Source organism: Cydia pomonella, chromosome 14, assembly GCF_033807575.1.
Source record: "Cydia pomonella isolate Wapato2018A chromosome 14, ilCydPomo1, whole genome shotgun sequence".
Taxonomy (NCBI): domain Eukaryota; kingdom Metazoa; phylum Arthropoda; class Insecta; order Lepidoptera; family Tortricidae; genus Cydia; species Cydia pomonella.
Window position 1 is genome coordinate 16,054,197 of NC_084716.1, and position 14,011 is coordinate 16,068,207.

General features: G+C 35.5%; 2 protein-coding genes and 1 long non-coding RNA gene across 5 annotated transcripts in view; 2 read left to right on the top strand and 1 right to left on the bottom strand.

Moving 5' to 3' along the window:
* Nucleotides 1–14,011, bottom strand: part of LOC133525063 (uncharacterized) — a 51,486-nt gene that overhangs the window by 36,683 nt on the left and 792 nt on the right. For all 3 annotated transcript variants that reach the window (XM_061861285.1, XM_061861284.1, XM_061861286.1), the window contains exons 2-8: nucleotides 8,781–8,951; nucleotides 7,999–8,076; nucleotides 7,358–7,504; nucleotides 6,546–6,587; nucleotides 6,362–6,412; nucleotides 5,861–5,978; nucleotides 5,323–5,591 (exon numbers count right to left, since the gene is read on the bottom strand). In XM_061861285.1, the coding sequence (XP_061717269.1) occupies nucleotides 5,323–5,591; nucleotides 5,861–5,978; nucleotides 6,362–6,412; nucleotides 6,546–6,587; nucleotides 7,358–7,504; nucleotides 7,999–8,076; nucleotides 8,781–8,867 (792 nt within the window). In that variant the 5' untranslated portion in view covers nucleotides 8,868–8,951. The remainder of the gene's footprint in view (nucleotides 1–5,322; nucleotides 5,592–5,860; nucleotides 5,979–6,361; nucleotides 6,413–6,545; nucleotides 6,588–7,357; nucleotides 7,505–7,998; nucleotides 8,077–8,780; nucleotides 8,952–14,011) is intronic.
* Nucleotides 145–1,059, top strand: LOC133525361 (uncharacterized). Its single transcript, XR_009800562.1, has 2 exons — nucleotides 145–346; nucleotides 732–1,059. It is a non-coding gene; the product is annotated as an uncharacterized LOC133525361 (long non-coding RNA).
* LOC133525066 (uncharacterized) lies at nucleotides 11,116–12,705 on the top strand. The gene is made up of 2 exons (XM_061861292.1): nucleotides 11,116–11,648; nucleotides 12,034–12,705. The coding sequence occupies exons 1-2, from the start codon at nucleotides 11,190–11,192 to the stop codon at nucleotides 12,508–12,510; spliced, it is 936 nt and encodes a 311-aa protein (XP_061717276.1). The 5' UTR covers nucleotides 11,116–11,189; the 3' UTR covers nucleotides 12,511–12,705.

Below are 14,011 nucleotides of genomic sequence, written 5' to 3' on the forward strand. Positions count from 1 at the left end.
GGTTGCAGGCCAAGTAGATATATATAGTAGGATAGAGATACGCGGCCGGCAACCCTGTTTCTCGCCGAGATATATGTATAGTGCTTTTCTCTGCAATTAAAACAAAAAATTGTAGTCAATTTGTTTTGTGGCGACCTACTCGGCTCGCCACTCTACCAGAGCGGTGTACAACCTCACGCGCGTAAGTCCGCGCGCCTGCGCGATGCGCCACCGCCGTTGCCTAGCAACGAATATGCACAACAAATCACCGTACCAAGCTAACTGAAGCTAGTTGATGGTCGGATGCCAAGACGTTGTGTCACAATTTGACGTTAAAAAACAAAAGAAGGTTGCTTTACAGTCCTAGGTGTGTAAGGCAGTATGAAATTCCTTTACATATCATCTTCAGTCATCGCACCAGATATGTAGTATTTCCGGACCTAATTTGACGTAAGTCATGTCATCATTTCATAGCAAGTTTGAGAAAATATTATTTATTGCACCAACAATTATACATTTTACATAGATAATAATTGATTGGTTTAAACTTCATGAATACAGTTCATGAACAGGACAAAGATGGCGATACGTAAGAATTTATTTCCGATTCGACTTTCGACTTAATTTAATTTTGAGTTCATGTATTTTCCGATTTTGATTTATTTTTATTTTTATTTCGATTAGTTCTTTATTGTCTGATTAATTATATTCGATATTACGTAACAATTATTCATCTGGAAAATATATTTCAGGTTCTTACAGATTCTCCTAGCTTAAGGAACAGCCTACAAGGACGAGGTCGAGAAAATAGTCGACGCAACTTCTGACGTGTCCTTACCGAATATAGTGAACAATGAAGGCTTTTCTTCACTGCATTTGGCTGCATTGGCACGTGCGGCAAGCATCATTTACATCTTGTTGCGCAAAGGAGCCAATCCATGCTTGCAATCCAACGACGGCAATACTCTTTTGCATTTCAATGTGTATATTAAAATCAAATAATATTTCAATTAATTTTAAATTTGATATAGAATGTACCTGACATGTAACTTGGCGTTAGTAATAAAGTATTTGTATTTGCATTTGGCGTGCCTGAACTATGACCTCGACAGCGCGCGGGCACTGATGTTCATTAAATCGACAGAAAACATGTTGGACCATACAGGAGCGTTTGAATATGCTACACTGACCGAAGTGAATGTTTTTAATAACCAAGGTATAGTGTGGCTAGCCAAATATTATTGACAGATTTTTCCTTGTTGTATCACCAATTGTCTATGATTTAAAAAATGGCTGAAGGCTGTTGTCAATTTATGTTATTTATTCAAATTGTTCGCGGTTTATAAGGGGTTTATTTTAAATAATATTAATAATAACTATACCAAATGGGGTCCGCAAACTAATATTTATGCTCGTAAATAATTACGACAATTGTGCGAAGTTCGCGTAAAGCGTTGTATAACGAAAAACTGCTATGTTTACAAGTCGTAAACAATTTAGTATAGGTTGGTACTGGTACTATTACTGTTTTGATACTTTAAGTACTATTTCTAACATTTGCCTATACTCTAATTAAGTACGTAAATGTATTACCTTAATCTCATGAACAGGACAAGTGTGTAAAGAAACGGATAAACTAGAAGTTCTGGAGAATACGAATAAAATCCAAACATTAGAACGTAACGAGTTACTGAAAACCAATATTTAGAAGAAATCTGTGGAGTGAAGTGACTGGTCAGTAGTAATTTGAAACAGTATGTCTTTAAATGTCTTTGTATTTTACATAGTGGTCGAAATTATGTGAGCTGACTTTGAGTGCACGTCAACGTATATTTAACTGATTTTGTTAGGTACCTTACGTGTGCACAGAAAATCAAAAATATGTTCTAGTATCACAACTATAATTCGTACTAGACAAAGTGTGACCAGCCCAACATTTTTTAATTTTCCCGCCAAGAATTTGTGTAATATTTCGGTAGCCACACTCTATGTACTCACGCTATTAGTATAGCCAATATATGCAGAACAACTGCAGCATGCACTTTTATCTAATACGTCTCGCTTTGATTGTTACTCACATATTTACTCAACAGCTATATGGCAGCATTTGATGGCAGAATAGTAGCCGAACGGTTGAGTGAGATCTGCGGGCGTATTATGGATGGTTTCATCCACGTGATAAAAGAACTGTCACTTGTTAACACCGCGGGATAGAAAATGATGGATACCGTTTTATCACGCTGTCACGTAGACAAGAACAACCATCATATCCGTACTGTAGTGATATTAATAGCTGAATGGATCTTAGTAATCTGTAGTAATATTGATGGCAGAATATTAGCCGAACGGTTAAGTCAAATCTGTAATGATATGAATAGGTGCATGTATCTTAATGATCTGTAGTGTGATATTGATGGCAGAATAGCCGAACGGTTAAGTTGGATCTGTAGTGATATTAATAGCCGAATGGATTTTAATGATCTGTGAGTTGTAATGATGACTGTTAAATGGCTCATTGCACACGAGGACGTGTGACAGTCAGGATCGCCGTGTCGATGCGCAGATGATATCATTAGTAAATTCGAATAATGGTCGCTTATACTACATACTTAACATTTATCATAAAAACATGTAAGCGACTCACTTACATGTTTACGTTACAGCGACTTAGGTACATAATAGGGATATCTCTTAAGTGGGCTGGGAACATATACGAGTATGGCGTCAGGCGTTTCTATAACGTTTGAACGCATTCTCGGAAATTGCTCTGTTTTGGTATTAAATCAGTTCATAGTTTTTGTACGTGAGTGAGGGTGAAGCTCAGACAGAACTGACATACTCTGAGATTGAACCTCGTTCTGTTCGGACAGTTGCATTAAGGCCGATCAACTTTATATGTCATTGACAAAGATGTTTAAAAAAAACTTGATTTCTTATTTGTTTTCATATATTTTACGTAGAACTATAATTCATTTTTGTATGCGAATAGCCGCGCATAAATTTCATTATTTTGACAACTTTTGCTGTTTATTATGTTGCGATGACTGAAAACGTGTCCCCTGGGTTACCCACGATGTATATAATAAAACTTCATGTAATAAAAAGAAATGATTGTCTACTATATAAAAGAACACAAACGCTCTTCTTCTGGTAACTTAAAAATGGAGAGATCCTGTTTGATTTTCCATAACAGTAATCAATAGGTCTCCTGGATCACTAATCACAAAATATCCACGGAAAGTTACTATATTACTTAAAAACGCGTTCATGTGTGTTCAATCTATCTTAGTGATAATCAATCAATCATAAAAAATTATAAAAATCCAATTTATTTATTCCTCTCCTTCAGAAAAATGCGAATGTACGTAAAATTTTAAGGGACATCGTAATTTTCTCAGAGACAAATTTAGTTTGCCAAGAGACATTTTCAGTTATTTGGGGCCTGTACTAAAATTCTAATATAATATGATAAGCACTTTAACGTTTTAAGCTCAGAGTGAGTGGACCAAAGCTTTTTCTGACAGTTACGTATTTATTAACGTTGGGAGTGCACTGCAGCATATTAAATTATGATCGCAAAATATCGACGCAGAAAACAAGAAATTAAATTTCACTTCCACTTCCACTCATCAGCAAAGTGTATATATCAACAGTTTCATATTATTGTCTATTGCAAAATTAATAATTGCAATGCAAAGGAGAAAAATAATCAAAATGTATACAAAAAAAACGTCTCCTGAGTTACCGTATAATATCTCTTGGGTCACCAGAAAAGTGACTCAGGAGAACGGTGACCCAGAAGACATTTAATGAAAACACAGCATGTTAAAAATTAGTGCAAAAATTAGCATGTTTCAACTTTAGCAAGTAGATCCGATGACGTCATCATGACTAAGTATATCTTAAATATCTAAATAAGACTTTTAATCGTCGGCTTGTAGTAAACAAACTCAATGACACCGTCATGTCACTGTGAAGTTGACTTTTGTCATAGGTAGACATGGTACCATAAAATTGTGGAGTATGGTTATAAACAAAAAGGTTTATTACCAATTAAAATTGTTAATTATCTCGAGGTTCCTAAATATTTTTCTAATTTTTGCAAATTTTCGTCTCAAACTTTAGCACTCTAATTTTAGTTTTAAATGGTATGGTTCTCGCAAAGGACGATATTATTTTATGTAAAATAGTTTAAAGCACAAACGAACTTTTCCTTTGTAATCATGAAATTGTTTTTGGTTTGATGATTGAATGAATACTATTAACAAGGTGACATGCTTTGTTATGTTACGTTTAAAAATGCCACAATTAGATGCTACAGGTTATTTAAATTAACTTATTTACCTATAGAGTGCAATTATAATGCTGCCGAGGCTTTACGCCAATACCGAAACAGGTACGCACCAGCCAACCACCTTATCCAACCGGGCATAGGACAATACTAGGGACCATGAGCTACAGAGCTATGGACCTTGTCACTAAAAATCATCCCATCTTACCACGAACGGGCCAGGACGACTAACGGAAGACGCGTTGTTTAACATGCGGTTAGATTTGAGGAGAGAGTGTTATGCAACTTCCACCGTAATCCTAGAGTAAGTTCAAGACAGGCGCGCCGACATTTCGACACAAATCATTCTAAAATAATGAAACGTGCCGGCCGTCACCCTTTCAAAATCCAAAGAGTTCAGGCTTTGCTACCCACAGACTGTCCTGATCGGGAAGTTTATTGCTGGTGTCTTTTGCAAAGGGTACCGGACGATGGCCAGTTCATCAAATGCATTAACTATTTGGAGTGACAAAAGTTTGTTCACGTGAAACGGAATGTAGAACAGAGGCGTAACGAGTACGTCTAAGCATAAAAAAATTCCATTCTCATATCTTTATACAAGACGCCAATGTAGTTGGTTGGTTTAAGTCGAATGTAAATTTAATGACATGTGTCAAATTAAAAGGTAAATAACTTTGTTGTAGTAGAGTTGTCACTCATATAAAAATGTTTCATTTTAATGATTTTGTTTTACTTTTTAAGCCAGCTTTACGATTATAACAAGTCGATTGTAGGTCACTTAAATAACACTATCCCTTCAGCTCAGTCCATAGAAATGTTCCATTCTGTATAATATATAAATACATTAACTGGACCAAATGTTCATGCTCATCGCACAAATAAATGCCCTTCCCCGGATTTGAACCCGGAACCATCGGCTTCATAGGCAGGGTTACTACCCACTGGGCCAAATTTAGGGGCTTTTTCTACTGACAAAGTTGGCTTGCCAGAGTAAAGCCTCTGCTCATAGCTTCATCAGAGTAGAAATGGTTAAAATTATAAAAAGTAATTACTTGGCTTTCTTCTTCTGAATCTTCTTCAGGATCTTGTCCATTATCTTCTTCTGGTTCATCTTTCAGTGCTTCTTCGTCGCCGGATACCTCTTCATCGCCATCTCCTGATATTTCTTCATTATCTTCTATATCCTCCTCATTTTCTGGTTCTTCATAATCTTCATCGTTTTCTTGTCCTTCTCCGTTCTCTCCATTGGGGACATTCTCGTCGCTTTCTGATACTTCACCATTGAGTTTTTCGTTGGCATCACTATCAACCCCAGAGTCGCCTAAGTAAAGGTACTTTTTAATAACATTACTCGTTATTTACCTGTTTCCAACCATTTATAATTTGATAAACTATATACCCTCTAGCGTCCCACTAATACTATTTCAAATTACCTCCAACGAAATTGAAACCATTATCAAATGAAACAGAGTTGCTTTTGTTTTGTTTGATTTTAAAAATAAACAGTAATAAATCAGACTTCCAATTTTTCTTGTATGTGTTGGTGAGCCGCTGGAGGATACAAGATTTATAATAAGGTTATTAACATACCTAGGGTACCTAAGCAGTCAAGCGTCAGGCGATATCTTTTTTGCAAAGCTTCATAGTCAGCTTGCAGTTTATTGTATTTTTCCAACAAAGCAACGTATTTTTCTTTTTTTACGTAGCCCTGAAAAAATTGATTACATATAATATTGAAGTAATGACTATATACATATTTAATACGACCATATGCAACGTTAACAGGTAATATTTAGGTAGCTTTAAGACTAAGAGTGGATCTTATATGGTACAATACATTAATATATTATTATTCCTGAAAAATATACATTTCAAAAATCATACAAACAAATTATCTATATTGTAGAAAATTTTGAAACTGCTTGTCACGTAGAATACAAAAAATACACTAAGTTTTTGACCGATTATTGTTCAAAAAGTTATAATATATTATATGCCTGGATTTCATTTCACTAACAAAAAAAAAATCTAACCAAACTTATCTATAATAAGATATGTCATATATACTAAAAAATAATTAATGTTGCCTACCTGAATTGGCTTAATTTCTTTCGCAGGTAATACTGTCTCTTTCATTAACATCTGTAAGTAAAATAAATAATTCCCATAAGAAATCTGTCTTAAATAGTATTAGAAAATATTATTAATAATTATTTTGTGATTTAGGGTCTTTACACCCGTCACTTTAACTTAATTCTAAATTTACAATACGTACCTTTGCCAAGGATCTCAATGGATCGACATCATTTTCAGCTCCCTGTAAAAAAAAGATAAACTATATTATATATACATAAATATAATGATACTACCCCAAAACTCCTTAAAAAAAATTCAGGACATTCCTGTAACAGGAACTCGTGCCGACTTGCTACTAAAATTCCCATACAAATTACTATGGAGAAATTTGGTCAGACTTTGATATTTATTCATTGGCTTTGTGCTCGCATCGAGATTTATTTGTTAAATAATGTTTATATGGCAGTATTATACAAGGTTGATGTGAAAAAAAAGACAAGGAATCGGTCGTTTTCATACATTATATGGGAGAATCGCATAAAAATCGGCATGGGTTAGGTACAGTTAGAGGAATGACTTGGAAATAATTTTCAGAGTGTTTTGGGATAAAAGAACCCAATTTAGGGGGTATGTGTTATTAATTTCTGAAAATCGTTAATTAAGGGACAGCCTACTACTCATTATATAACTTAGGCAACTACAGAGCAATTAATAAAGGCTAGTATAGTAGCTCGTTAGAAGTACCTATTATATGTATTTATGCTTTAGATTTGACAAATTCATTTTATACAATAAAAGGAAACAAACACTAAACATAAAATTCTACATCCGGCGGCGGAACTTCGAAAAATATTTTATGCGTAACCTAAACTGAAAAACAACAACCGATCACGTATAAAATACTGAAATTATTTATTTTATAAGTCATAAGAACTTGCAAAATTATACCTTGATTATAAAACTTAAGCTCGTCTTGAACTTTGCAACAAAAAATACATATAGGGTACCTACCTGACTGCGTTCAGATGAAGTTCGTTGCCGTTTTCTGCTAGTCGAAGCCTTTGATACACTGGATGCCCTAGAGCCGCTTACAGTAGCAGGACCAGGAGGTTCCAAACGATAATTTACTCCCACTATATCTTTTTGTCTTCTTGCAACCTAAAACAGTCATTTTTTTTATGTATTTCAAACCCTAAAGACTAATTAAAACTTACATTTTGATGTCATAATGATATTTGAAGCCTTTATAGTTCGTGTCAGTCAACAAATCCAGAGATGATTTGTGTACCTTCGAGGAGGCCTTTACCAGCGGAGGGGTTCTTGCAGAATAACTCACAGAAGAAAGAACCAAATAACAATAATATTATCACAATAATTCGAATAATATATTTTTGTTATCTTAATATTTCCGAAGACTAAAATGCTTACATTCTCTTCTTTCATGATACTTACTAACAATACTATATTTTGTAACTCTAAATTTAGTTTATTATAATGTGAGATTGAATTCGCTAAGTCCACACCAATTATTAACGGATTTAGAGAATATACAATTTGAAGATGAAAACGTGGGTTTACCCGAAAGCACAAAGTAACTATAACATTGTTCATTCTGAGAAAGAGACGAGGCAGTATATGTTAATCAACTTTACCTGTTCTCGTTCTGGTGATGCTTTCCGTTTTCTGCTACTAGAAGCCCTCGAAACGCTCGAACATCTTGAGCTAGATGCCTATAAGCAAAGAAAACCATTAAGGTCGATTCGAACGGTCAGAGCTTTATAAAGCCATTATCGTTTATTTTTTCATTAGACATTTTGAAGGATAAATAAATATTGAACAACGAAATTCTAGGTCTATTTTTTAACTGATGCTGTTGGTAGAGTCTGTGCGGAAAGAAAAGAGTCGTGGAATGTATTGGGCCCCATACATTCCACGACTCTTCTCTTTTCGCACAGACTCTATGAAGTTATTATGGTCAGCTATGGGTGCTAAGGACAGGCTGAAGCTAAAATATATAATTTTAAGTACCGTAACATCGCCCGATTGTCATAGAACTACGATATTCAAATAATAGTCGCACCTGAACGAATATATTTTAGTTAATTTTGGGATTTTGAGTTATATTTGGAAGCTTTTACACTATAGTTCGTGTCATCCACGATGACGCGCAGATTTGTCAAATCTAACCTTTAATAACATGACATTACGAGTGAAGACACGCGTCTTCGTGAAAGACACGATCTATACTAGAGTAGTTATATGGTAAGTAAAAATGTTATATAAATATATACTAATTATGTCCCAAAACTCAGCTACCTTCTGCGTGTCTGTGTGAGAAAACAAGCGATCCATAGCTTATAAAGAAATACAGTTTTTCAATATTTAGCTATACGCCATTTAGGTCATACTCATAATAATATTCAAATCGATTTACCTGTGCAACGGGCTCGTTTGATCTTTCCTTGCTGTTTATCACTGCCGCTGCCGCCAATAGTAGTTGTTTTAATTGTTCTTTATTCATATTCGTTGATATTCTGACACAGACTATGTTATGCTATCGCTGTCATATGTGTATTTTTGAACAAACCGCGTACAATTATTATTTCTGAAAAAAAAACAAGGTCAACTCTCGCATGTTTTGGTGAAACAAGTATGACTCAGAATTAAGAATCAGAAGAGTTGAGGAGGTATTTAATTTTCAAATAATATATATTGAATAATCACAGATGAAAATCTTTCTAAATAAATTTTGCCAAAAAAATATTTTAAAGATACATTTATTGTAGAATGCAGTGCCCCCAAAGAATGTTACACGTCAAAATCCACTAATGACTAATAGCCACTGAACAGTTTACTTCAGATCAGCTTGATGGTACCATGTCATTATATTGTCATCTGTTATATATATAAGTATATATACACGTTTAAGTGCCTACTTGTAAAGTTTCAAACAAATACGGCAATCAGTAGTTGGTTAAAATCGATGTAAAATTCTTGAGTCACACCACTGAACTACCTCCATTCTTAGTGACCGTAAGGCTCGTCCTTAGATATACTCGTATGTGAATTCGTAGAAGATTTAATAACATTGTTAACTGTGGCCTTAGTGAAAAAGGGTACAATACAAGTCTCGCGCAGCCGAGGTGTAAGTTCAACGTAACACTTTTGCCTAAACTGCATGAGACTTACAAGTGAAGTTAATTTATGTGTTAAAAAGTCGAAAATTGTATTAAAAAGGCGAAAAGTACTAAGATAATTTAACAGTGACGTTCGTGCAACGGTGGAGACATTGTGAAGACTTGAAGAGCATAAGTAAAACAAAATAAACCTAGTTATATTTTTCCTTAATCTAAATACAAATTCATAATATAATAAGGACAGAGTTCATAAACATATGTGGTCGCTAAGACAAAACTTTGACTTCACACACAAGCCGATTTCGCACGCACACATACCTAGGTACTCACAAAGACGCCCTAAACAATCGGGATAGGTAAAAACAAGCTTTGTGCACTCCTCATCGAAGCAACTTCAGGGACCACGAATCGCAAACGACTCACAACCAACGCTCTCAACAATAAGTTTCAAATCATACAACTTAAAAGTGCTGAAAGCTACTTTGCAAATTCAAAGTTTTTTAACACTTTTTTTCAAACTTGCCGCAAATTTTCACAAAAACTTAGCCCTTAAACATCGGCAATATAGACTCAACTAAAGCCCCGGCACCTTTAAACCGCCTTCAAACAAAGAGCTAACTCCCAACTTGAACTGCCAAGCTAAAATGCAGTATTTTCAATGAAAATTTAATGCAAACATGTACCTTAAGATCTTAACCTGAAAGTTCAATTTCCAAGTTCATTTGATTCTGACATGCCGTTTAGCTTAGGAGGGCAGAAGAACTCGGACTGCCAAGTACCGCCGCGGCGTCATTTAAAAAATAAAAACGTTTTAAAATTCCTGAAGTTGGCGGGGAATCCCGCGGAACTCGGCTTAGCAGTGGGGAACTTTCAATCTGCGTTAGGGATATTAAGGCGAGGTTTCCATGCTCGGGAGCGTAAGACTTAACATAAAAAGTTAGGTTTTAAAAGTATGTGCATATCACATATGTACCTACTTAGGTAAGTACTTATCTTGCGTAATAATGTTGGTTTTACGAATGAAGTAAGTACTTAATAACTAGACCTACTTGCCTAATTATTACCGATTAATAGAAAAGTTTTGCTTTTGTAGGCCTTGTGGGCTTTGTAGGACTTTTACAAGCTTTTATTTAACTTTATCCCTAATGAGGGATAACAGGATTACATGATCATGGGCCCGTACATTTCATGCCATTGACGCAATTTTTCTGTCTGGCATGAAATGTACGGGCCCTGGTCATCATCATTTAACTTTCCCTGTTAGTATGTAAGTTTCTTAGTATGGGTCAAATCTTGGAAGCTAATTTTGACACACTTCCCGATTTTTGATTGAGCTGAGAATTTGCATAGGTACATATGCAAGTCGGGTGACAATGCAATATTATAGTACCATCGAGCTGATCTGATGATGGAGACAGGAGGTGGCTATGGGGACTCCGTGATGAAACAACGCAACCTAACTGTGTTTGGGGTTTTTAGAATTGTCTCGATGAGTTAAGTCGCCTATGGTAAGAAAAGCACAGTCAGCGATAAAAAAAATTACCAAAAATTATTTTTTTGCAATTATGTACGGCATACTTTAAGGTTTTGAATGACAGTACAATATTGAATTTGTCCCATTATACAGAAATTGACACAGATAACCAGTTCCAAATTGAACACCTTACGCTATCTATTGTGATCAATCTTGATTGACAGCTTGATTGATGGGCTATTTAGTCACGAGCGCCGATCGTAATCAGGATTTTGTGCGCATGATCAGATCGCAGCGGCGGGCGTCAGTCGAGACTCGGACGCCAATGGAGACGGGCGTGCTTGTAACGCCGTTCGCGGCTGATTCAGAAAAACCAACCTTAGATGAAAAATTTATAACCGAATTCGAGACCCTCTCAGAACTATGGAACTCCCAGCATAAGGATTACACAAATAAACTAAAAAGGCAGAAAGGATACAATAAGTTGTTAACAATTTTCAAACGATATAAACCGAATGCCACGGTGGACGATGTGCGTAAGAAAATAAACAGTTTGAGGTCGAATTATAGGCGGGAGCTGAGAAGGATTGCGGAGACGCATAAAAACGGGGATATTTACACGCCAAGGTCGAAGTCGTTTAAACTGCTTAGTTTTTTGTATGACACTGAGATGCCAGATTACACTGAACAGGTATGACCTTGTTGTACCTATGATTTTAGTAAAACTAATATTTGGACCGGCATAGTAAGCGATAACCAAACTAACTTGACCCCTAAATGAAAACATTGCATTTTTTTATACCATGTCAGAGGCAAACAAGCATACGGCCCGCCATGGTAGCCTACGGATGCCTGCAACTCCAGGGGAGTAACATGCGGGTTGCCAAACCTTTAAAAACCTGCACACGCCTTTTCTGAAGAGCCCTATACTGTAGTCTCTCGAGAAAACCTAGGCAGGGAGCCAATTCCACAGCCGGAATATGTACCTGTCATTTTACAGTTAATAATTATATATTTACTTAAGTGATACTTTTATAATTATTGTAATATGGTATCATCATCCTAATTTATTTCAGAAGCCTCAGACAGTAGATGTGTTTGTAAAATGTGAAGAACCAGAAACAACGGAGTCACTCCAGCTTTCAATGTCTCCTGTCAACGAAACCTTTGACTACAACAGCATATCACCTACACAGACCAGTAAAAGTGAATGTGAATTAGCTTTTCTGTCATCAGTTCAAAGTCAATATCAACAAGTTCAACATCCTTTACTGCAAACTGCGAAAGAAAACTTTAACGGCTACAATAGCATATCACCAACAATGCAAGACAGCAAAAGCAGAGTATGTCAACCAGCCTTTCTGCCAACTGGAAGTCCAACATATCAACAACCTTTACAGCAAACTACAGCTTGGTCACTAGCGCACATTTGGTCTCAAAAGCTGGAAAAAATGGAGCCGATGCAAAGATTACTTGCAGAGAAAGCTATCAATGATGTGCTGTTTGAGGCGGAGTTGGGAAATTTGAACAGGAATTCTGTTAAGATTAATTAATGTAATGAGGAGTCGTCCTAAGTAGGAGTTTGTTGGAAGTAAATACATATAATATATAGTTAATAGTAGTAGGCTAGATAAATAGTTAACCAGCGCAAAGAATACATTTAAAGTGAAGATCACTCAGATACAGGCAACTATCAGTTGTTTCATCGGCCTGCCTGATTAATAAATAATAATAATAATTTTATTGAAGTATTTTCTAAGTGTTTTATTTTCCCCAAAGTAAAAGTATTTTTACAAAGAATACATTTAAAGTGAAGATCACTCAGATACAGGCAACTATCAGTTGTTTCATCGGCCTGCCTGATTAATAAATAATAATAATAATTTTATTGAAGTATTTTCTAAGTGTTTTATTTTCCCCAAAGTAAAAGTATTTTTAACAAAAATATGTTTTTCCTATTCAGATAGTAGATCAATTTTTTTTTATTTGCGGTCATGAATAAGTTTAGTTACAAGTATTATGATGAACACATAGTCTTGCATTTCACCAATATTATATAAATAGTGTAAATAAATATTACAGAACATTATTACACAAATTGACCAAGTCCCACAGTAAGCTCAATAAAGCTTGTGTTGTGGGTACTTAGACAGAAATATATACATATAATTTCATATAATTTTCAGGATTTGAACCAGGGACCTTCATAGGCAGGGTCACTGCCCACTAGGCCAGACAGGTCGTGTATATTACATATATAAAAAAAATTGGTTATAACAGGGGACACCATCTGGATCCAGACCGTCAACCTATTTTATATTTTTGCAAAACATACCACTTTGTTGTTTGCCATAAGGACGCCTAGACAGGTTATTCATACAAAGATACAAGCAAATCTCGTCTTTCTGGCAAGCGACAAGGCTGGACATTTTGCTGGCTGTGGTCACATTTAATAAACTCAAGTAGAAACGGATCCCAAATGTCATTTTATTTTAAGAACTGGACCCCTGAAGAAACGAATTGATGACTCCTGCCTTATAAAACAAAGTTTCCCGCCACGTCTGTCTGTATGTCTGAGCTTTTAAAAAAATTGTATTTAAAAATCAAACAAAATGGCATAGCTATGGTCAATATACAATAAATTGTGTAAAATATTTTTCATATGTCCATATCTACCAAGTTAGCCTTCCTGGGGAGTTCATCCACTATCCTTTTAACCTAAATAGTGAACCCACCCCTACGTTTTTACCATTCTTATCCCATGATAAAGATATAGGGTAGAAACCCCAAGATTTTACCAGTTTAATTTCAAATTAGCCCAAGATCCACAATAACAATTGGTGACCGCGGCTGGTAAAACATCTCACTTTATCACTTATCATAAGGACATCTTGTCAGGTTATTCATATAGAGGTAGAAGCAAATCTCCTCCTTATGGCAAGCAACAAAGTGAGACATTTTGCTGGCTGCGGTCACTTTTATAACATGTATCATTATAATATTATCATTAGCGGGATCTTGCTCAGCACAGGGAGAATTGGAAAGCGAGAGGGG

Excerpts from the sequence above, each read along its gene's own strand:
- LOC133525066 (XM_061861292.1), top strand. The coding sequence starts at position 11,190 with ATGGGCTATTTAGTCACGAGCGCCGATCGTAATCAGGATTTTGTGCGC. Across the intron at positions 11,649-12,033 it reads TGCCAGATTACACTGAACAG|AAGCCTCAGACAGTAGATGT; the intron begins GTATGACCTTGT and ends AATTTATTTCAG.